Source organism: Erinaceus europaeus, chromosome 13, assembly GCF_950295315.1.
Source record: "Erinaceus europaeus chromosome 13, mEriEur2.1, whole genome shotgun sequence".
NCBI lineage: Eukaryota > Metazoa > Chordata > Mammalia > Eulipotyphla > Erinaceidae > Erinaceus > Erinaceus europaeus.
Genome location: NC_080174.1, coordinates 86,230,760 through 86,256,098, shown reverse-complemented (window position 1 = coordinate 86,256,098; position 25,339 = coordinate 86,230,760). Strand labels below are relative to the sequence as shown.

At 41.3% G+C, this 25,339-nt stretch overlaps 1 protein-coding gene across 5 annotated transcripts in view; it reads right to left on the bottom strand.

Annotated features, from left to right (window-relative positions):
* Positions 1 to 25,339, bottom strand: part of SGIP1 (SH3GL interacting endocytic adaptor 1) — a 217,906-nt gene that overhangs the window by 19,585 nt on the left and 172,982 nt on the right. For all 5 annotated transcript variants that reach the window (XM_060206371.1, XM_060206368.1, XM_060206367.1 and 2 more), the window contains one exon: positions 12,743 to 12,854. In XM_060206371.1, the coding sequence (XP_060062354.1) occupies positions 12,743 to 12,854 (112 nt within the window). The remainder of the gene's footprint in view (positions 1 to 12,742; positions 12,855 to 25,339) is intronic.

The following is a 25,339-nucleotide window of genomic DNA, read 5'->3' as shown; positions in this document are numbered from 1 at the left end:
AGGTGAGACAAGGCATCCTGTCAGCAGAGAGAGAGCAGAGCCCACTGCCTCTGTTCCATACTAACCACAAGTAGTTAGTGAGGTCTATTTACTTTTAGCCATTTGAGTAGGTGAGTATTGTTACTTCACTGGTTTAATTTCCATATGCCTGATGGCCTCTTTATCTCTGTCTATCTATCCTAAGATACCTACTTTGGAGAAGTGACCACTCAAAGTTTCTGCCAAGTTTAAAACTGAGAATTTTTAACTGAAGTTTTAGAGCTATTTATATATTCTAGCTACAAATCATTTATCTACAAACTGTACAAGGCGCTTCTGTTAGTATGTGACTTGTGTTTTTCGTTGTTAAAGTGGTTTTGAAGAGGTTGTGTCTAATGAATTTATTATTTTGGATAAGTAACAATTTATCAACTATTAAAGTTTCAAATAAAATTCTAGCAGAAAATATAGATGCAATCACAATTCTATTATTTTTTGTATAATGCAAACTTTTCATATATATTTTTTGCTACTTTATTTAAAGTTTTATATTCTACTTCTTGATCAACTTCTAGTTGCTATTTTTTTTTTATTGAGGGGGGTTAATGCTTTACAGCAGATTCATTCATATGCATTCAGCTTCTAGGCCCCCAAAGTTTTCTCCCTCTCCTCCTTCCCCACCCTTCCCAGAGTCCTTTGCTTTGGTGCAATGCACCATGTCTAGTCCATCTTTCCCTTTGTGCTCTCCCTCCCCATCCCAACTTTATTAAGTCCTGCTAAGAAGTGCATGTGGTATTTATCCTTCTCTTTTTGGCTTATTTCACTCAACATTTTGTCCTCTAGCTTTATCCAAGAGGATCCAAAGGAGACAACTTCATCGTTTTTAACAGCTGAGTAGTATTCCATTGTGTATACACCATATATTTTTTTTAGACACTTAATCTGATGGTGGACATCTGTGTTGCTTCCAGGTTCTGTTGATTACAAATTGTTCTGCTACAAACATAGATATACACGGATCTCTTCTGTCAGGCGTTTCTACTTCCTTTGGGTAAATTCTCAGGAGAGGAGTTGCTGGGTCGCAGGGCAAGTCCATTTCTAGTGTCTTGATAAGTCTCCAGACTGCTTTACACAATGGTTTAGCCATTTTGCACTCCCACCAGCAGTGCAGAATGTGTTCCTTTTCCTCCACATCCCTCCAACATTTGTCATTTCTGTCTTTTCTGATGAAGGACATTCTCACAAGTATAAAATGGTATGTCTTTATTAGCATTTCTCTGATGATCAGTGACTTTGAGCACTTTCTCATGTGTCTGTTGGCTCTCTGGAATCTCTTCCTTGGTGAAATGTCTGTCCATGTCCTTCCCCATTTTCTAGTGGGGTTGTTATTTTGGTGCTTAGTTTACTAAATATGTATTTTGTACACAGATCTTCTCCCATGCCGTAGGGTGTCTCTCTGTTTGTGTGGCCATCCCCTTTGCTGCGCAGAAGCTCTTCAGTTTGACGTCATCCCATTGGCTTATTTTCACTTTTATTTTCTTTGCTGTTGGATTTGAATCCTTGAAGGCTCCTTTGAAGCATAGGTTGTGAAGTTTCCTGCCAATAATTTCTTCTGTGTATTTGATAGTTTCTGTCCAAATGTCCATGTCCTTGATCCACTTGGAGTTGACCTTTGTGCATGGTGATAAGTGATGGTTCAATTTCAACAGCTTACATCTTTCAGTTCAATTTTTCCAGCACCCTTTGAGAAGAAACTCTCCATTTGCCACTTAATGGTTTGAGCCCCCCTTGTAAAAAGTTAGTTGGCCATAGGTGTGGGGGTCCAGTTAATTTTTTAAAAAAAATTTTTATATTTATTCATTCCCTTCTGTTTCCCTTGTTTTTTCATTGTTGTAGTTATTGTTGTTGTTATTCATGTCATCATTGTTGGATAGGACAGAGAGAAATGGAGAGAGGAGGGGAAGACAGAGAGGGGGGAGAGAAAGATAGACACCTGCAGACCTGCTTCACTGCCTGTGAAGCGACTACCCTACGGGTGGGGAGCTGGGCAATTAATTTTTAATAAAGTGTGAGATACAGCTATGAGTTCACTTTCTTGTTTGTAGATATGGATAGCTAATTGTTCAGCACAATTGGTTGAATAAAAAACACTTTGCCACTGAATCACCTTGCAGTTTTGTTGAAAATCAGTTGTCCATAGACATCTACTTCTGACTTACCTAAACTCTTCCTCTGACCCATTCTGTCTGTCTTTACACTAATAGAGCAATATCTTTTTTTTTTTTTTTGTAACTTTATACTAGTGTTGAAGTAAAGGAGTATCTCTTATCAGTTGAACTTTTCCTTCTCAAAGTTGTTTTGACTTTTAGGGTCACTGTTTCAATTGTTATATAAACAACAACATAGCTCCAATTCATCCTTTACTTTTTTTTTTCACTCTGAGAAAACAGATAATGGGCCCTTTACCTACGGTTTCCTTCTGTGTCCGCATAAAGCTTTGTCAACAGAGGGTGCTAGGTGACACTGCAGGCAGAACAGATTCGCTTGCCTGGCTTAGCGTGTTTACTTGCTGTCCTGCACCAGACAGAGCTCATGTTGTGGCAGCTTCCTAACGTGCAGGAGACCTGTGTGTGGCCATGGCACAGCATCTGATACACCCCGACCCACAGTGCTAGTTATTTGCAACTCCTGTGGCTTTATCTGATAGCCCAGGCAGCTTCTCTTGCAGCTGGCGTTTCTAAGGCACGCGACTGCCTCATTCAGATGGCCAACCAGCTCCCACAGGGCAAGAAGCTCCACTCTACCAGTCACCGTGTGTTCACCTTCTCCACAGCCGGCTTCCAGAGTGTTGGTGACCAGAAGTAGGCACCGGTCATTACCTTCCTTTAGGTGCCCCCTTCAAACAATGAGACGCCTCTTGATGAACTCAACAGGACTCTGCTGTGCTCTTCTTATCTGATGCACTGTTGTACTCAAGGATGCAAACTGAGAAAATTATATGGTACACCTCATTTCCTAAGGGTCACTGTCCCTCACATGATGTCTAGTGTCTTGCAAATCTTTAGATACAACTTGTCTACCTTTGAGCTTTTTTCAGAGGTAAGGGCAAATCAGTGTCTCTTGGTCCACCCCATTCAGAATCAGAGATTTTAAAAAAGGATTCTTCTTCTTGAGGAAACAGTAAATACTGAAGATGAGTGAACTACTTTAAAATTTCCTTTTCTAAAAAATGTTTAACCTTTATTTGTTTATTAAATAGAGCCAGCCAGAAATGGAGATGGAAGGAGGGGGTAGAGAAGGGAGAGAAACAGAGAGACACTTGCAACATCGCTTCACTGCTCGCCAAGCTTTCCCTTTGCAGGTGGGGACCAGGGGCTCGAACCTGGATCCTTGCGCACTGCAACATATGCACCCAACGAGGTGTGCCACCACCCAGCCCCTAAAATTTCTTTATATACCTGGGTAACTGACCCTGCACCAGTTCTATAATTGAAAGTTTGGGAATAAGCAAAAGTACACTATAGTTTTCAGTGAATACCCACCCCCCAACACTTCATCTGCACTATTCCAGCCTTTAGGTCCTTGACTGGTCAACAATTTGTTTGGCTTTGTATGTTAACTCTTTTTTCAGCCACCAAGTTCCAGATGCCAGCAAAATGCTGACCAGACTTCCCTGGACAGACAATGTGTCCTTCCCTTCCCACCAATGTGTCCTGGAGCTCTGATTCCCCAGAGCCCCACCCCACTAGGGAAAGAGAGAGACAGGCTGGGAGTATGGATCGACCTGTCAATGCCCATGTTCAGTGGGGAAGCAATGACAGAAGCCAAACCTTCCACCTTCTGCATTCCACAATGATCCTGGGTCCATACTCCCAGAGGGATAAAGAATAGTAAAGCTATCAGGTGAGGGGATGGGATACAGAGTTCTGGTGGTGGGAATTGTGTGGAGTTGTACCCCTCTTATCCTATGGTTTTGTTAATGTCTCCTTTTTTAAAGAAAGAAAGAAAGAGAAAGAAATTTCAGGAATGAATTTTCTAGGGAAACTGAGATTATTAAATGAAAGCATTTCTTCTGTCAGAGCACAGGAAAGTGTGTTTTCCCATTACCTGACACACACACACTATGCAGCTGTGATTGGTGAGACACGTATGTCTCCCATGACATGGTGTCTGGTATGCATGTGAACAAGCTTATTTGACGTTTCTATAACTTTGAGCCAGGCGGTGGTGCACCTGGTAGAATGCACCTGTTACTGTGTGTGAAAAATGGGGTTCAAGCCCCTGACCCTCACCTATAGCAAGGAAGCTCTATAAGTGTTGAGACAGTCTTCAGGTATCTTTCTTTTTTCCTTCCTACCTCCCCTTCCCTCTCAATTTCTCTTTGTCTCTATCCAAAATAAATCAATCAACCAAATATTTAAAAAATATATTTAAAAAGGATTCTCTAGCTTTGTGTGTATAAGGCTGGGTTTGAGGGTGATGTCAGGTGAGCTTCCTTAAGTTGCCACGTGCTCCTCACTGCACTCAGAGAGTAGCATTCATAATTCTGTCTCTATGTATGCTTTCCTTTGATCTGTGTTGGTTATTACACCAGGTTCCCTTGCATTGCTTGATGCTGTGGTCTATTTACATAATCACTGCTTTACCTGAGACCCGCCCTGCCTGCAGAGCATTTAGTTTAATCCCCACTGGTTAGATGGAACCTTGCTACTTTCACGCTCCGCCCCCTCTCCTAGTCACTTTCTTTTTCCGACCTGCCACTTCCGTTGCAGGAGGTATAAAGGCAGATTCTTTTCTGATCAATAAGAGAGAGAATTGCATTGTGTTCCCACTCAGCCATGAGTTCCTGGTCATCTCTCTCTTGCCTGCAAAGCTAGCTTGGCAATCTGTGAGGATGGAGGCAACTAAAAAATGAGCAGAACAGCTTCTGCCTTCAAAAGTTTAACAATATTGGGTGAGAGATGAGAAGTCAATGTAAGTAGTAATATAAGTAGTACTGAGTCTTCTCAGTTAAATCACATTCTGTATTTCATCTCCATCAGACCATTTTATTCAGCCAACCCGGTATTTAAGTGGACCTAAGTTTTTCTACATAATAATTAATTTTGAAGCTATTCTTATTGGCATAAATTTTTGCTAATCCTTGAAGAGTGTTCCTATCAAATATGGAATATGTCTGCATTTTACATGAACTTGAGTTATAAAAATTTGAAATAGTACGACACAGAAATATCTGAGAAGTTTTGCTTCAGGAATACAATTTGAAATCACCTAAAATACTTATCTAGAATTCAAGAATCTCAAAGTCAATGGGTCAAGTGACTTATAAGCTGAACGTCTCCTATTACCAAAGGTTGAACCATATTTATTGGTCAACCGAAATGCAGTCGATTTTGGTCAGGGAACATGTGAATTTCATTTGTGTATGCCATCAGAAACACCATCACACAGAATGTGATTCCTGTGCACCACTTTGGTAAGTCCATGGTCTTCCATTCAAAGCATCCTGACCTTGGCACATATGCAACTTTCTGGGCCCAATCTCCGCTCCACCACCAGCTGGAGCTAAGCCAAGCAGTGCTCTGTGGCCCTGTGTTTCTGAATAAATCCTGATTTCTGAGGGCATTATTCACCCTTCTCCTACTTTATCGTGAGAACAACTTGAAAAGGCTCCTCCTATAGAGCCATACCTCCTGACCACCAGGAGCGTAGATTTTCTCCGAGTCACCCGGCCAGCTCTCTGCTCCCCGATGTCAGTGTAGGGCTTCCTTGATGCTGTTCCAGCCCCTGATGGGCAACAGCAGTGGAGACCCACATTTGTAAAATGGTGAGACTTCGGTGCTCTTCTCCCTTCAGCAGTCTTTTTGTTGACAAAACTCAGACCAGAGGTGGCACTTCAACTGGCAGACTGTTGGACTGATACCATCCGCTCCTGAGTAGGTATGGACTTTTAGCCCCAGGAATCTCTCCTTAAACCCCTCTGTCCATGAGCTGCATGTGTTTGCATTCACCTGTGGCTTGGTGGGTTCCTGGCGCGATCCTAGTCTTATCTTGTTGCGTTCTCAGGTGATTTTATTTGCCATTCCTAGTTGAGTCAGGAGAGCAAAACGCTGCGGCTAAACCATTAACCCGTATGAAACCCCCTTTCCTTTATTCATGACCTCCTTTTATTGGCTTATTCACAAGACAAAACCCTTTTCACATTTCAAAGGCAGGTCTTCCTGAAACTTTCTTTAGTCTCTCTCCCATTCAGCATTCCTTGAGTTTTTCTTTCTTGGATAAATGCACAGATCTTCCTTCTACTCCTTCTCCTTCTCCTTCTCCTTCTTCCTTTTGGAAATTATTTTGTAGTCTCTTGGTCATGTCTAACCTAGTGTTATGAAGGTAAGCACTGAATCATAGGTTCTACAAAGACCAAGGTGCATAACATAGAACTCAGAGTTGAAACACAATAAAAAGTTCTTCAAATGAATAAGAATAACAGTAAATAGCAAATGTTAATTCATAGGTTTAACAACTGTGTATTGGGTATCTATATAATGTACAAGGCACTATACAATGTATTAATTGGAAGTGAGGAAAAAAAATTATAATCTTTACCTAGACTTTCAATTAAAGCCAGCGGTGGGTGGGTGGGGAAGCAGACTCTATTTAAATAAACAAGATATGATTACTTATATCATTATTGTTATTTTTTAAAGATGCATAGAGTTAGCTTAAGAAAGAACAGCTTCCTTCAACATGGCGCAGACTGGGTTCATACCTGGTAGTGCACAACACACTAAGTGAGCTGTTTTGCCTGCTTCCAAAAATGTGATTATAAGCAAAGGACAGGAGACAACTGAGTAACCTGAATCTTTCTAGTGATTAGAGAATTAACCCCCTGAACTTCATCTTTTAGCACCAAAAGGGTTCAAGTAAGAGCTAGTAGTATGTTTACCCAGCCAGCGGTTAAAGTCTAGGAATTTTTTGTCTATTAACTACTGAAAAGACTCAGGTGTCAGAATACTTCTTACAGGTATTATGCATATTCAGGAAAAGAATACAACTAAGGATGCCTAATTTGCCAAGCAGATGACACAGGATATAAAGCCCAGTGGGAAAACTTTGGTACTATGATGGTATTTCCTCTTTTTGTTTCATGTTTTCCCCTTCTATCTCTCTCTCTCTTTTTTTTTTCCTCCAGGGTTATTGCTGGGGCTTGGTGCCTGCACTATGAATCCACTGCTCCTGGAGGCCATTTTTCCCATGTTGTTGCCCTTGTTGTTGCACTTGTTGTAGCTGTTATTGTTATTGTTGTCATAGCTGTTGTTGTTAGATAGGACAGAGAGAAATCGAGAGAGGAAGGAAAGACAGAGAGGAGGAGAGAAAGAGACACCTGCAGACCTGCTTCACTGCTTGCGAAGTGACCTCCGGCAGGTGAGGAGCTGGGGACTCGAACTGGGATCCTTAAGCCCGTTTTCTGCTTTGCACTATATGCGTCTAACCTGTGGCACTACTGCCCAGCCCCCTCTTTCTTTCTCTTTCTTTCTTTCTTTCTCTCTTTCTTTCTTCCTTCCTTCCTTCCTTCCTTCCTTCCTTCCTTCCTTCCTTTGTTCCTTCCTTCCTTTGTTCCTTCCTTCCTCCCTCCATCTCTCTCTCTTTCTTTCTCTCTTTCTCTTTCTTCCTTTCTTCCTCTTTTTTGTGTTGGTGGCGGGGTGATGGTTTACATTGCAGTCATGGACACATGGATACAATAAAAATAAAATAAAAAAGAGAAAAAAAAAAGAAAAAATATACCTTGTTTATCTACCAGGTACATTCCTTTGGCTAATAATACCATGAGTCCTGTTTTTCAGCCTTTTCTCCTTCCTACAAGAATCCTACTCCAGGGCAAAGTCTGAATATGTGAGATTTTTCTTGGCCCACAGGTTAATTGATGGTGGTATTACACGGTGCGATTATGCATAACTTTCATGTCTGGCTGCTGCCTGGAGGGTCTAGAGCTTGGATATGGAGTGACTGGAATAAACTCACTATCTTATTATTATTATTATCTTCATTTATTTACTGATTAGAGACAGCCAGAAATTAAAAGGGGAGGGGGGATAGAGAAGAGGAGAGACAGAGAGACACCTACAACACTGCTTCACCAGTCGTGAAGCTTTCCTCCTGCAGGTGGGGACCAGGGACTCAAACCTCTGTCCTTGTGCATTGTAACATGTACGCTCAACCAGGTGCGCCACCACCTGGCCCCCTTAAACTCACTGTCTTATGGCATCAAAACAGTGTACCTGGCATAATGACATTTGGACAATGGTAGTTTTAAGACCCTAATTCTGATGTCCTCTCCCCTTAGAAATGCATTCTGATCTTTATCTATGTGATATATAATCACCCGTTATTTGTGTCTTCACATTCTACTCCTGGTGTATGTTTCTTTTTTTTTAAAAAAGGACAACTTTAATTTTCTTCATTCCTTTTGATGTAATGCATAATTTTACAAATAAGTACCTGGGAGGGTCAGGATAGGGGTACACACTGGATGCTATCCCAGCCCGGGATAGCCTGTGTGTCTTTCCAGGCTTTTTCAGATAAACTGCACCATGACTGAAGTTACCTTCTCTCAAGCCTGAGATGTGTTAGTTCTCAGGGTTCTGGGAACTGGCTAATGTTCTCCACCTGAGTAAAGGCCTTTGAAAGACCAGCTCTTATAGGCGCTTAGAGACCACTCTAAACATTTTGACTTTAAACATAGGCTTTTTGGAAAAAGGCTTGATACTTTAGAAAATGTGGAAACATGGGCGACCAGTTAGATCTTGAATGAAAGGATGGATGAGTAAATGAATGAATGAGAGAAGAGAATTAATTTGATGGAAAAGGATCCAGGCAGTGGGTGAGAGTGTTCTGCAGAGAACTTTCACAGGGAAATGTGAGACTGTACTCATGTGTCAACTGCACTGTAAGCCATCAACCTCCCCAATAAAGTGATTTTTAAAAAATATTTTAGTATGATTTCTACTGTTTTTTTCACTCCCGTATGCTCTCCTAAAAACTTTAATGCTCTTTATTATAATTTTTTACGTTAATGCTTTTTAAAAGATTTTATTTATTTATTAATGAGAAAGCTAGGAGTAGAGAGAAAGAACCAGCCATCACTCTGGTACAGTCCACCGGGGACTGAACTCAGGACCTCACGCTTGTGAGTCTAACGCTTTATCCACTGCTCCAACCCCATGACCACAAAACTTTAATGTTTTTCCTTACTAATTTATTTTCCATATTTATTGATTTATTTTTGGATAGAGATAGAAAGAAATTGAGAGGGAAGGAGGAGATGGAGAAGAGATAGGGATGAGGTTATATAATAATGTATAGTTATGAAGAGACTTCCATGCCTAAGGCTCTGAAGTCCTGGGTTCAATTCCCCACACCACCATAAGCCAGAGTTGAGCAGTGCTCTGGTAGAAAAAAAAAAAGAGAAAGAGAGAGAGAAAAGAAGGAGGAGGAGGAAGCGGAAGAGGAGGAGGAGGAGAAGAAGGGGGAAGGGAAGGGGAAGGTGAAAGAGAAGGAGAAGAACAATGGGGAGACACAGTAGTGCTTTAGCAGTCACAAAGCTGGGGAAGGAGAAGGAGAAAGAGGAGAAGGTGGAGAAGTAGAAGGTGGAGAGGAATGGGGAGACACAGTGCTGCTTCAGCACTCATAAAGCTTCCCTCTCTACAGGTGAAAACACGGTAATGTGTATACTCAACTAAGTGGGCCACCGCCTAGCACCTATGTGTTTGTTTTTAAAGATAATTTTTTCTGCCTGTCTTTAATTTTTTTTAAAGTATCTTTATTTATTTGTTGGATAGAGACAGCCAGAAATTGAGAGGAAGGGGGGAGATAGAGAGGGAGAGAGGCAGAGAGACACCTGTAGGTCTGCTTCACCGTTCATGAAGCTTTCCCCCTGCAGGTGGGGACTGGGGGCTCAAACCCGGGTCCTTGAACAGGGTAATATGTGTGTGCTCAACCAGCTGCACCACCACCCACCCCCTTCCCTGCCTGTCTTTTTAGATTTAGGTCATCTTGAATTTTCTAAGATATTAGCCAGTCAGCGATAAGTATTTCTTATTTATTTATTTATTTTCCCTTTGTTTTTGCCCTTGTTGTTTTATTGTTGTAGTCATTATTGTTGTTGTTATTGATGCCTTCGTTGTTGGATAGGATAGAGAGAAACGGAGAGAGGAAGGGGAGACAGGGAGAGAGAAAGATAGACACCTGCAGACCTGCTTCACCGCTTGTGAAGCGACTCCCCTGCAGGTGGGGAGCCGGGGGCTTGAACCAAGATCCTTATGCCGGTCCTTGTGCTTTGTGCCACCTGCGCTTAACCGCTGGGTGGGGGAGATAGCATAATGGTTATGCAAACAGACTCTCATGCCTGACGCTCCTAAATCCCAGGTTCAATGCCCCGTACCACCATAAGCCAGAGCTGAGCAGTGCTCTGGTGTTTCTCTCTGTATCTCTCTCTCTCTCTGCATTAATCTCAAAAATAAAATAAATAAAATATTAAAAAAAACCAAGCGATAAATATTTCTTTGAACTGATAAATCGTTGTATAATCTGCACCTACTTACTCTGAACAATTCAAGGATAAATATGGTATAGATTTTAATGGTTATCGATGTATGGTTGTGGTAAATGACTTCTCACTTTGAAAACAAAAAGAAAAAAGACAGGGAGAAACCAGAGAGCAGTATAAGGAATGTCTAAAGGCTCGTGGATGTTGGAGGTGGGGGTTTTGGTAGGTGATAAGATGAGGGTGGAGTTCTTATGGGGCGAGTACCCTGAAGAAAGAGAACTCAGTGGACTCCTCTGTCCTTTCAGCCATGGAGGCGTGCCATCTCTGGACCAAGCCCACCAGTTTCCACCAGGCATGAAGCCCACCAGTCTTGACCACGTGCAGATCAACCTCCAGAGCCATGATAAATCAATGTCTCTTGTTTAAATACACCCTGTAACTACGACATTCTGTTTGAGCAACCCAAGTGAACTATAACAGAACCCGCTGTGCTCCTTTCTCTGCAATAATCTTAGCTTAGAATAAAACCTAGATGTTCCTTAAGAGGACATGATATTTAAGGAGGCTGATAGGTCCCAAAGGTTAGGCAGGATAGTTAAATGCGGAGTTACTAATTATATTAGTTTTCTGGAATAATAGCTTTAGATTTAGACTTAAAGCCCAAGTTTTTCTGAAGCGTAAAGAGTATTCACGATTAGTCACTGTTTCCTATTTAAAGTACATGTGGAGAGATTTAAGTTTTAATTATATATAACTATCACTGTCAAAACATTTTTATAAAGCAGTCTAGTGTTGTATATGCAATTTGGTTTTTTCTCATTGTTATTTTTATGTACTAAGTGGAGATATTAAGAACAATTATCTTTTCACCTTAGTTTCTTTATCCATCTGATTCAGCCCTGAAATTATTACTAGGTCATGTTTTTAAAACCAGTGAGACATATGTATATATATTTGGATACAGAGAGAAATTGAGAAGGAAAGAGGAGATAGAGAAGGAGAGACAGACAGACACACCTGCAATACTACTTCACAGTTTGTGAAGCTTCCCCCCAGGAAGTGAGGAGGCATATATATTGATAGTTTTCAATGTAGAACAATAATACATTTTAATTTTTTAATTTTTTATTTTTTTGCCTCCAGGGTTATTGCTGGAGCTTGGTATGTGCACTACAAACCCACTGTTCCTGGTGGCCTCTTTTTTTTTTTTCATTTTATTGGCTAGGACAGAGAGAAATTGAGAGGGGAGGGGAGACAGAGAGGGAGAGAGAAAGACACCTGCAGACTTGCATCACTGCTTGTGAAGTGACCCCCCTACAGGTGGGGAGTCAGGGGCTTAAACCGGGATCTTTGAGTGGGTTCTTATGCTTTGTACTGTGTGCACTCAACCCGGTGTGCCACTGACCAGTCCCTCAGTAATAACTTTAAAAATCATATACACTTTATAAAATTGATGAATGCTATAGGCCCTCTCTATGGAGAAAAGCATTTTGCACATAAGATATACAACACAGTTCCAGCGAACCCACAGATTTCCTGAAACTATGTAGGCAACTATACAGAGAGACAAAACACCTTAATTACTTATACACTTACAGGTATAAGTCCATTGTCAGCATGTACGAATATAAGTAAAATAAGACTTGTGAGCAGAGAGCAGTGTCCTTTCCCTAACATTTTTACTTTGCTGGGATTACAGTGTGTGTGCAAGTGTGTGTGTGTGTGTGTTGTGGTAGTTTTTCCTTATTTAGTAAGGTTAGCTCTATAGCTTTTCCTCTTACGACTCTAGGAATTATAAAATGTTGGGATTTTTTTTTCCTTCTAAGTTCTCATGCCAGTGCACCATGACTTCAATTTAAACCTGAATTATTTCCATCCAGAAAAAAGACCAAAACAATAAAAGAAGTGATCTGGATGCTTATTTTCATGAGATAACACATCTTCTTAGTGTTCATAGGGTTTTATCTTTTAAATATGCAACCAATACTGAACAAAAAACATTCTTGATAGGAAGATACTAGGTCATTGAGATCTGTTGGTTTATTTAAAAAATCAGTGAATTAATACTTTAAGCTTTCTTTTCTATTCTAGGTCAACCACCTGTTACAGTTAACTAGATGTTTTGTTTGTCTTAGGGTGAAAATTGGAAGCGATTAGTTAAAGAGCCCCCACTGCTAGTAGAGAGTTTGGAGAGAATAGAAATGGACCACACCGTAAGCTTACTTGCTGGGATCAGCTCCTTTGAAGTAGGCGTTCACCGTTTCTGTGAAGGCTGCTGCAACAGGGAGGGTGTCCTGGGCTCCCATGGTTAAGGGGCTGGGTCCCCGGGAAGAACCTGAATGAGATGGAAAAATCTTCCTTTATTCAAAGCATAAGAGACATCTTTTGTGAAACTTAAAGCCGGCTAAAGGATTAAAAGATGAATTTCACTGCTAACAAAATAATGTAATGGACATTACACATGGCCTTTAGTGAGCCATCGCTGTATAGTCAACACAGAGCTCAAGTATTTAACAGGAAATATTTGGCTGGTTGATAGACAGACACATCTGAAATCGATTCAACTATGTATTTTACTACAGAAAAAAAAAATCCAAGCAGAATAAAGACATAGGAGTTTTCCATAAAGCTTCTGGCAGTATTTGCATGACAGTTTGTACAGCAGGTGGTTAATAAAGGACAGTTTACCACATCTATATTCTACCTACACAACCCCCCAAGTCAAAAGGCTTTGCATTTCTTCAGTCTGAAGAGATAGGCAGATATAGGATAATATGTTACATATGTTGCTTTTCTGGATTATTCAACCTTCAAAACACACACACACACACACACACACACACACACACACACTACTCTTAGACCAAGTAGGGTCACATCAAAATCATACACCACCAATACATACAGCTTGTTGTAGCACAGACACAAAATGCATAGTCACGTCGCTTAAAGTAATAGTAACACTTGGAGTTTTGAATATGTTATAAGTTCCGGGCATCACACTGGCTAGCCTGTAAGGAGTTATCTTATTCACACTCCACATCAGCCTTCTTAGATAAGCATTATTTCCATTTTTACAGAAGGGAAAACAGAAGGTCAAAGAGGTAATCTACTTTTCCAAGACAACATAATACATTTAAGCAGCAAAACTAAAATTCAAATGTACTTGTCATACTACATAGCTCGTATTTTCCCATTCAAGTTTAGAGACTAAGTGCAACATTTTCCTGCAAGGTTTTGATACAACTTGTGGTTCCAAAAGAATCAAAGGTGAAACCTGCTATCTTTGTACTAATCTCTAAACTATTGAACCCTAAAATTTCAGCAATTCCATTTAATTAACAACACACAGTTTCTCCTTTGTACAAAATAAACACCTTTACTCTTTCTCATCTTGTTACAGATATGTTATACTTTTAAACTTTTACAATAAACTTACAGTAACTTCAGTTCTCTTTCCTGACTATGAAAAATGCTTCTAAATAGCTTTTGTTTTCTTCCTTTCTCTCTCTCTCTCTCTCCCTCTCCCTCTCCCTCTCCCTCTCCCTCTCTTTCTCTCTCTCATGTGTCACTGGGGCTATACTGCTCTGGGCCAGTTTTTTTCAGGTAGACAGATAGATTGACACTCAGACAGACACCATAGCATTGTAGCTTCTTCCAGTAGTGCAGGCCTGGCTCTAACCTGGGCTGTGAACATGCAAAACATTTCTTATCTCTATGATTTTTTTTCCCTTGGTAATTTTAGTCTGTACTAGTGTCTTCTTTTCTTGTCTCTGTTTTCAATATCTTGAACTTAGTGACTCTTCATTTTTTTTAACTCAAGCACAACTCAACTTTGGTTATCAGTACTGAGATTGAATGTAGAACCTCTTGCATGCAACCCCCGCCCCCCACTACCACTACGCTATCTTCTCAACTATATGTTAATATGTGGGGCATATGATCGGTGCTGGAAACTCAAAGGCAAACAGTCCTTATTCTCAAAGACTTAGAATTTTAAGTACTAACTTTATGTTAATTATCAGTCTCATCAACCTCAACTTCACTACTAGAATAACCTCCATCATCATTAATTGTTGTGTATCTATTTTGTGTTTTATAGATATTATCTATATAAACATATGAGATATTCTCATCATTTTGTAGTTGATGGAACCAAGGCTCATAGTTTGTACAAAGCCGGCTGACAAAAGATTTAAGATTGGTACTCAGCTGTATACAAGGTCAAAGTTTAGGTCCTGATATAATGTCAGGTCCTCCATTTAGGAGAAAGGAACTATGACATGAGCTTGTCTTATGGGGCATCCACAGTTATGAAAGCAGAGTCAAGATCACAGTGACTTTTAATTAAATACATCTTGAATGACTCCTTACTGGACCTCACAGCAGGAAAGGTTATAGACAGCTACACATCAAGAAGGCACTCTGAACAAAGGACATTATTTGGCAACCATGTTCCTTAGTTTGCTTTTTCTTTGGTTCAGTTATTCATTAAGTGATTGCTATGTCCTGCAGAAGAATAACTTTCCTAACAGTTGTCATTGCTGGGCAAGATTGGTGAGAAGTTTGGATTTGTACCATGTATCAGGAATCGTAGTCACCACATGAATGAAACTTGGAGTTTGGTAAGTGAGTAGACAGGGCTACATTCAAGGAATTGAGATTAATGTGACAAATGCTTCAAGAACGGTATAGCTAAAGTTCTATGAAAGTACTTACTGCTTCTTAGAGAAGTCAGGGAGGTTTTCTTGAGACTGTGATTTTGGAGTTGAGGTTTCAGAGGGAATAAGATCACACAAGGATGTGGAATAGGAAGATGGCCAAACATACACCTCAGCATGACACTGAGAGAACGCATGGCATTTTCAGAAATTGTGTATGTGTGTGTGTGTGTGTGCATGTGCGTGTGCGTGTGCGTGCACGCACACACACACACATTGGAATTGAAAAGTGAGATATGGAGAGATAAATCTTAGTTGGTCTATAAATTAGACCATGAAGAGTTTGTATAAATAATAGTTTTTATTTATAAGTTATTTAGAGGCATTTGGATAATTTGGGGTTTTTTTAATATAATTTAACTCAAATCTACGACTGCTTTTCAAAGTAGAGTATCCATATATAAAATACTTATACGATCTGAAATAGAATTTTTGGTTTGTTGGAAAAGTCATGATGCATTTTTGCAAAGAAAAACAGAAATATATGAAGTCCTTGGAGTCCTTGGAGTGTCCTAGCACTCAGGTTAAGGACAACCCCCACAGGAGATAAAAAGTGTTTGCAGTTATTTGAAATGGGAGTAGGGGTTTCATATCACTATAGCTAGTATGGTAAACTGGTGAGGCAGAAAATAATTGAGGTTACTAGATTTCTTAGAGAAGATGGTTGATGGCTCCACTCTCCAAAGGGAAGCTGTGTCAACATACTCTGCTACTCAATAGAATATGGTCTTAAAATGAGTGCAGACTAGAATGTTCCTAGCTATGACCCTGGAATGTGAGCTCTCAGACCGACAGGATTCAGAGGTTACACAGGCTCCTGTGCTGAATATGAATAGACATGGGCACTAGGTCAGATCGATGGGGTTTACAGTTAACAACATGTATATACTTTTTTTGTATTTGGGAGCTACTCTCTGCCTGATCCAGTTTTCTAGTCCTATTCCCAACTCTGACACCACCTTCCCAAACAATACTTTTAGCCCACCTGCAGGTCAGCTGTCAGGCTCAGGTGAAAATTAGTAAAGTCACGGGGCTCTTTTGGATATACCTAAAATAGACTTCCTAGTTTCTTCCAACATGAATACCCCACATCTCATCTGCTATATTCTTACCTTTTGGTTCTTGATTATTAAATGATTTGTTCTGCTTTGTATCTTAAGGCTTTTCAGCCACCAAGTTGCAGATGCTACCATGATGCCAACTTGACTTCCCTGGACAGACGACCTCACCAATGTGTCACTGGAACCCCACTGCCCCAGAGCCCTATCCTACTAGTGAAAGATAGAAACAGGCTGGGGGTATGGATTGACCTGTTACTGCCCATGCCCAGCAGAGACGCAATTACAGAAGCCAGACCTCCCACTTTCTGCACCTCATAAAGATCTTTGGTCTATACTTCCAGGGATAAAGAATAGGGAACCTTTCAGTGGAGGGGATGGGATACTGAACTCTGGTGGTGGGAATTGTGTGGAATTATACCCCACAGTCTTGTTGATCATTATTAAATCACTGATATTAATAAAAAATAAATTAAGTTTTTTAAAAAGAAGATTTATGAGAAATTCCATCATAATTTTTCATTTATACATTTTTGACAATATTATATTTTATATTTTTGTGAATAAAATAGCAATAGTGGGGTAGATAGTAATCTTGTCGAGTAAACTAACAATGTGATGAATCCCAGTACCCAATGAATATGAATCAGATGTATTTTCCATTGGGAAGCAAGTCTCTAGGCATTTTGAGGAGTATCCCAGAGCTTGCCCCTTAGTCTGGATTTTTCCTTGCCTTGAATAAAATATCAGATATGCCTTACTTCTGACACATTACCTACATGATTACTGATAACACTAACTTCATAGAGGTGGCTCTTAGGTATATAGAGTTGCTAGGTATAATTCTTGAAATGAGAAGAGATAAAAGCTGCTTGAATTCATGTTTGAATTTTGATTTTCTTAAATGTGGATTTCTGCAATAATTAGGTATTGTGTTAGGTGCTGAGAAATACACAAGAATGTGTAAGACATGCTCCTCTTTGCATGGAACTTCTAGCACAGAAGGGGATTTACAATATTAGACAAAACACTGCAGACAGTCAGAGAAAAGTTTAATCTTGAAATTATGACCTTATACTGCTAATGATCATATAAAATTAATTCAAGGTCAAAATGATGCTTATTATTATAGACAATAATATTTTGGATTTGTCCTTTCATAAAAGAAACTCTTGGATTTGGTTTTTAATAAGATCAAATATTAACTACTAATATGGTTTTATGTTCTTTGTACATTGAAGGATTAAGTAAGGTCAGTATAATTGTGCTAATTTCACAAAACCAAAGGCATTCTGCTGGTGAGTGGTAAGTCTAACTTATAAACCAGACTTTTCTTTTCTTCTTTCTTTCTTTCTTTCTTTCTTTCTTTCTTTCTTTCTTTCTTTCTTTCTTTCTCTTTCTTTCTTTCTTTATTCCTTTTTGTTGCCCTTGTTGTTTTTATTGTAGTTATTATTGTTGTTGTCATTGTTGCATAGGACAGAGAGAAATGGAGAGAGGAGGGGAAGACAGAGAGGGGGAGAGAAAGACAGACACCTGCAGACCTGCTTCACCGCCTGTGAAGCGACTCCCCTGCAGGTGGGGAGCCGGGGTTCGAACCGGGATCCTTATGCCGGTCCTTGTGCTTTGCGCCACCTGCGCTTAACCCGCTGCGCCACCGCCCGACTCCCCACCAGGCTTTTCTGACTCTAACAAGATAGGAGTAGCAATAACAAAAACTTCTATGGGTCTTACTTCATACCAAGCACTACTCAGGGGGTTTTCCTTGTACTAACTCTTTTCTAAAATAAAGATTTATTATTTTGCTTTTATAAAACAAATTAATTTTATAAAAAATTAATTAAAAATTTAATTTTAAATTAATTAATTATTCTATATTACAGAATTACATGTCAACAGGGGGTTTGAATCCACACCATTCCCACCACCAGAGTTCTGAATCTTCACTCTCCCCACTGCAATCCACCACAGCTCCCCTAAGGTTGTAGACATGGGTCAACCATCATCTCTACAACTACCTGTCCACGTTTATACATAGTTGTCCCTTCTTTTTTTGATTCAATCCTCTCTTCCCCTCTAAGCCACATCATAGCTACCTCCATATGCCCCTCTCCTTTTCCTTCTCTCTCTCTGGGTGCTGATGGCGCTGGAGTGCAGAGTCCTCTTATCTTCATCCTATCGCTTCTCCCCTGCTGGGAGTGTGGATCAAGGTTGTTTATGGAGAGCAGAAGGTAGGAGTTCTGGCTTCTGTAGCTGTTTCTCCACTGAGCATGGGCATTGGCGATCCACACCCCCAGCCTGTTTCTATCTTCCCCTAGTGGATCAGAGCTCTGGGGATGCGAGGGTCCAAGACACATTGGTGAGGTCGTCTGTCCAGAGAAATCGGAATGGAGTCATGGTAGTAGCATTTGTAACTTGGTGTCTGCAAAGTGGCATGACCTAAATTGAGACAAAATAGTTAATGAACAGGAATCAAGAAGTAGGATCAGAGCAGATGAGATTAGGGATTTTAGGGTAGGAGAAAGCTAGGAGAACCATTTTAGGCACGTTCCTGGGGGCATACAACTATGGTAATTTTGCTTGAGTTTGGTAGCTAGCCTGAGGCTGGATAAGAATATTGTCTGAGAGAATGGTGTCAGAGTAGAGAAAAGGGCTATAAAGTTGAATTAGGACAGGGAGTAGCTCCCATTCTTGTAAAAAAAAAAAATTCTGAGGCTAAAATTAACTATTTACCTCCATCTACCTGCTCCAGGGTATGCATGTGTATGTATATATTTATATTTAGCGACAGAGCCTGTATGACCTCTAAGTCCCTATTGGTCTGAGCGTATAGCTCATGGTCACATCTGAGGAACATTGAGGCTGCACTCCTTTCAGGACCACTCACGAAAGACATGTCTCTGATATCTGATTACTGTAAAAAATGGCGACTAATCCCTAGCACTGCAAAAACGGTATCATCTATTTTCCATCTACACCATGCCTCGGCCTCGCGTGAGCTTAATGTGCAGCTTGGCGATATGAGGATCCGGCATGAAGCCCAGCCAGTCTATCTTGGCGTTACTCTCGATCGCACTCTGTCATTTCACAAACATCTCATAAAAACTGCAGCAAAGGTGGGCGCGAGGAATCACATCATTGCAAGACTGGCCAGCTCCTCATGGGGCGCGAGCGCTTCCACACTACGATCATCCTCTCTGGCATTATGCTATTCCACTGCAGAATACTGTGCCCCAGGATGGTTCCGTAGCCCCCATGTCCACTTGGTCGATTCCAAATTATATTCCTCCATGAGGATAATTTCTGGAACCATCCGTTCCACCCCGGTTCCATGGCTGCCAGTTCTTAGCAACATCGCCCCGCCAGATATTCGTCGGGATGCGGCATCATCTAAGTTCATTTCCCACGTCTACGCTCGACCGGACCTGCCAATATACGCGGATATCTTCGCCCACCCTGACCAACGCTTGACGTCTCATCACCCAATCTGGTCCCCGACGCCTACACTGAACTTCTCTGTTCCAGACTCTTGGAAACAGAGTTGGCAGTCAGCTGAGGTAAAGAACAAACACCTCATCACAGACCCCTGCAAGCGTCAACCCGGCTTTGACCTAGCACGTTATGATTGGGCCCTCCTCAATCGCTATCGAACAGGCCATGGCCGGTGCGCCGCTATGTTCCATCACTGGGGAGCCAGAGACGACCCGAACTGCCCCTGCAGCTACAGACAGACTATGACCCACATAGTCAACGCCTGCCACCTCTCCAGATTCAAAGGAGGTCTCGAAACTTGAAATCAGGCTCAACCTGACGCTGTTGACTGGCTACGGAAGAAGGGCAAACGCTAGAAGAAGAAGATGAAGAAGCACTAGTGAACTTTGCCTCCTGCAGGTGGGAACTGGGGGCTGGAAGCCCGGTCCTAGAACAGGCAGTATGTGTGTGCTCAGCTGAGTGCGCCATCCAGCCCCAAGAGAGAGAAAACTGAAAGACCAGAGAACCACACAAACCTGGCATATGCAGTAGTGGTAGAACCTGCAACCCTGGTGTGCAAGTCCTATGCTGAGTTATTGTCTTATTGAGTTTCACTTCTGATAATATCCTACTAGGTAAGATGCGTTACTTTCAGAGATGTCTTTTATAGAAACAGAACGTTAAGGTTTTGGGTCATTGAATGGTAACCTTAGCAGCAGATGCATTTGGTAAGCAACAGAGTCACGACTGAATGGAAATTTATGACTGCTTGACTCTGGGCCCCACGTGCTTACCTGCTCTGCTCTACAAGCTTAGAAGTAAGAAAAAAACTGACGGTGCTTTTGTGATATCCCGAGAAGGCTAAATTATTGTCATTAGTTTGTGAAGTTCTGACGAAATAGCAATTCCAGAGTCCTGGAAAGCAATTGGCATTAACACTTCCAGAGTTTTGAGGAACGGAAAAAGGTATCCAGAGGCATAAGTGATTCTACTTCCTGAAAGGTGACTCTCATAACCAAGTAATGATTTTCTCTCTCTGTCTCTCTCTCTCTCTCTCTCTCTCTCTCTCTCACACACACACACACACACACACACACACACACACTAAAGAGTTATTTAAAAATTTGTAAATGGATACATTTAATTTGTGGAAACATTTCTTCAGCACTCAATTGAAATATAAATCTGGGCATGGAACACATAATGTATGTTTAAAAATATATAAAAAGGAGAAAGAGAAAGGGAGGATGAAAGGAAGAAATAAAATAAGATGCAGAAAAGAAAACAACATTCTCAGGTACAGAAAATAAGTAAGACCTAGGGAGATAGCATAGTGATTATGTAAAAATGCTTTTTATGTCTGAGGCTCCCAGATCCCAGGCTTACACCCCAGCACCACCTTGAACCAGAGCTGAGAAATATGGATCTAAGTTGGGGGGCAGGGAGTGTTCTGCAGACCCTTATCTCACAACAGTGGCAACCATTTCTCCCAAACCTGGAAGAAAACAACACTTGATCGCTGCTTCTTACAGTTCCCTACATTTTCTGTATGGTTCCAGTTTTGAAATGGGGAAATTTAGACATTTCTTCACTTCCAGTTCAGCTCACAAAAAGGGTTTATTTATAGTTCCTTTAATTTTAATATATGTCTAAGTTAAAGTAGTGGAACTTTTATGAGTATTAGTAGTATTTGTCATGATTGACTCATAATTGACAGTGGCTATTATTTCTAGTTCCTAACTTTGATTCAAATGTGCAGTGTTTTCAATGTGTTTTCTCCTTTAGCTTGTACAACCACATCACCAAGTCAGTGGTGTATTTGACAGCCTCTTCCTTCCCCTCTCCCTTCCCTTTCCTCTTACACTTCTCTTTCTTCTTCTCCTTTCCTTTTCTTCCCTGCCTCCCCTTCCCTATCTTTATTTCAAGTTATTTATCTGTTTACTTAAGAGATAAAAGAAGGGAGGGCTGGTAAGATAGTTCACTTGGGAGGGTGCCTGCTTTGCTATGTTTGTGACCCAGGCTTGAGCCCTGATCCACCACATGGAAGGAAGGAAGGAAGGAAGGAAGGAAGGAAGGAAAGGAAGGAAGGAAGGAAAGAAAGTTTCATGCTGTGACATACTTTTTTATATCTCTCTCCTTCTCTTTCTTTCTTAGAAAGTTGAGCCAAGGGAGTCAGGCAGTAGAGCAGCGGGTTAAGCGCAGGTGGCGCAAAGCACAAGGACCGGCATAAGGATCCCGGTTCGAACCCCGGCTCCCCACCTGCAGGGGAGTCGCTTCACAGGCGGTGAAGCAGGTCTGCAGGTGTCTGTCTTTCTCTCCCCCTCTCTGTCTTCCCCTCCTCTCTCCATTTCTCTCTGTCCTATCCAACAATGACAACAACAATAATAACTACAACAATAAAACAACAAGGGCAACAAAAGGGAATAAATAAATAAAATATTTAAAAAAAAAAGAAAGTTGAGCCAAAGTGTTGAAGCTCAAGGGACAGAGAGTAAGAGAGAGTGAGCGAGAGAGAGAGAGAAAGAGAGAGTGAGTGAGAGAAAGAGAGAGTGAGCGAGAGAGAGAAAGACAGAGAGAGTGAGAGAGAGAGAAAGAGAAAGAGAGAGAGAAAGACAGAGAGAGTGAATGAGAGAGAGAGAGAGAAAGAGAGAGAGTGAGCGAGAGAGAGAGAGAAAGACAGAGAGAGTGAGAGAGAGAGAAAGAGAAAGAGAGAGAAAGACAGAGAGAGTGAATTAGAGAGAGAGAGAGAAAGAGAGAGAGAAAGAGAGAGAGTGAGCGAGAGAGAGAGAGAAAGAGAGTGAGCAAGAGAGAGAAAGAGAGAGAGAGAGTGAGCGAGAGAAAGAGAGAGTGAGCGAGAGAGAGATAAAGAGAGAGAGAAAGACAGAGAGAGTGAGCGAGAGAGAGTGAGCGAGAGAGAAAGAGAGAGAGTGAGCGAGAGAGAGAGAAAGAGAGAGAGCGAGCGAGAGAGAAATAGAAAGAGAGAGAAAGACAGAGAGAGTGAATGAGAGAGAGAGAAAGAGAGAGAGTGAGCGAGAGAGAGAAAGAGAGAGAGTGAGTGAGAGAGAGAAAGAGAGAGAGAAAGAGAGAGAGAAAGAGAGTGAGCGAGAGAGAAAGAGAGAGAGAGAGAGAGAAAGAGAGAGAAAGACAGAGAGAGTGAATGAGAGAGAGAGAAAGAGAGTGAGCGAGAGAGAGAAAGAGAGAGAGTGAGTGAGAGAGAGAAAGAGAGAGAGAAAGAGAGAAAGAGAGTGAGCGAGAGAGAAAGAGAGAGAGAGAGAGAAAGAGAGAGAAAGACAGAGAGAGTGAGCGAGAGCGAGAGAGAAAGAGAGAGAGTGAGTGAGAGCGAGAGCGAGAGAGAGCGAGAGAGTGAGAGCGAGCTACATTACACTAGCATCTGCAGTCCTGAGAATATCACACTCGAGAGTCCTTCACTCTGGCATGGAGTCCTCTCCCCAGCCACAAGAATCTTTTCTTGCAGATGAGAAGAAAACTTAAGAGTTTAAGCTTTAAAAACAGAGTCTGAAAGGAGACAGTGATTAACCCACACTCACATATGCACTAAGAGGTGGAATTAAAATTCAACTCTAGGTTCACTTAACTCATTGCACTTTCTATACAAGAAGCTGCTTCTCAGCTTGGAGAGGCAACGGGAGAGTGATGTCCACTGTGTGCTTTTTCAGTGTGCAGGACATCTGCCTTCTGAGAATAAGGAAGGCTTAGCAAGAAAGTCCTTTGTCATGGCTGGGAGATACCTCACCAGAGACAGGACAAGCTATTCTGTGTATGAGACCCTGGCTTGGAGCTCTGACACAACATGAAAATACTATGGACAGTACAGGGGTCAGGTGTTGGCTTACTTGGTTAAGCACACATAGTGCTGTGTGATATACCAGGGTTTGAGCCCCTGGATCCCCATCTGTAGCAGGGATGTTTTATTAGCAGTGAAGCAGGTTTGCAGGACTGACTCTCCCTCTCTCTGTCTCTGTCTCTGTTTCTGTCTCTGTCTCTCTCTCTTTCTCCCCCACCCCCTCATTTCTCTCTGCCCTATTTGGAAAAAAAAAAAGACAGTATAAAGTGGAGATCCCACAGATAGTGGAGTGGTGCTGTGGTATATTTTTCTATGTCTCTTTATCTCAAAAAGATGTTAGGTCAGTTGGGTCAGGGAGGCTTTCCAGTGGCACTGTGCATGCATAAAGTCCTGGGTTCGATAACTGGGTTGGAATACAGTGATGGAGTTCAGTGACACGGCCCAAGGGCAACAGCAGGCGTGAGAAGTTAGGGAATGAGAAAGAATTAGAGTGCTCCCCAAAATACAAAGTTGGTCACGGTGTAGAAAGCAGGAGAGTATGCTTTTCTGTGTAAAGTTTTCAAAGGTGGTAGCTACTTGAAGGTATGGCCCTGGGCTAACGACACTAGCATATTATTAGCTTCCTAGAGTCTTTCTCAAGTGCAAATGGGAAACACTAAGATTTTAAAAATGTACGAAATTATTCACCGAAGAAGCACAAATTGCTACAAATAAAGGAAAGGTATGAAAACAAGTTCAACGTGACTAGTAGTCCTATAAGTCCCACAGAGAGAATGGCATTTCTCACAATTCTTAGATTAGAAAGGGTGCGAAAAGAACTGATAGTTCATGCTTAGGAAACAACAGTGAAGGAGGCAGTTTAAAATAATGTTTGGGGAAGTAAAAATCTGGCACAATCTTCCTATGCTGGCAAATTAAACCATTGTAATTTCAGCCTGTAATTCCAATTTCAAGAATACATTCGGGGGTTGGGCGGCAGTGCAGCGGGTTAAGCGCACGTGGCGCGAAGCACAAGGTTGGGAGTAAGGATCCCAGTTGGAGCCCAGGCTCCCCACCTGCAGGGAAGTCACTTCACAGGCGGTGAAGCAGGTCTGCAGGTGTCTTTCTCTCCCCCTCTCTGTCTTCCCCTCCTCTCTATTTCTCTGTCCTATCCAACAACGAATGACATCAACAACAATAATAACCACAACAAAGCTACAACAACAAGGGCAACAAAAGGGGGAAAAATGGCCTCCAGGAGCAGTGGATTCATGGTGCAGGCACCGAGCCCCAGCAATAACCCTGGAGGCAAAAAAAAAAAAAAAGAATACATTCCAAGAAAATATCCCAAAGCCAAAGAATTATGTATAAAGATGTTCACTACAAGTGAGAAAACTGGAAACAATTTGAATGTCTCTTAACTAAGGTAAAATAAACCAGGACTAGTTACAGACTGAAATGCCACACAGATATTAAACACTATTCACTAAATGAAAATGGAGCTAAAATGATCACATATCACGTATCAAAAATTGAAAAACACTGACAGCATTCAACATTGGCTGGAGCACGGAAACACTGATTATCATAAGGCTGTTATGAGCTTCTTGGAGGGACCGTTAGTAATATCTAACATAGAAGCTTATTGTTAGGACAAATTACCACAAGTACTTGAGGATATGGATCTAAGGCTGCTCACTGAGCCATTTCACACAATACAGAAGAAGGTAAATCTCTGAATATAAACAGACAGATAGATGCATATGATGTTATGACCTTGGAATTCTTT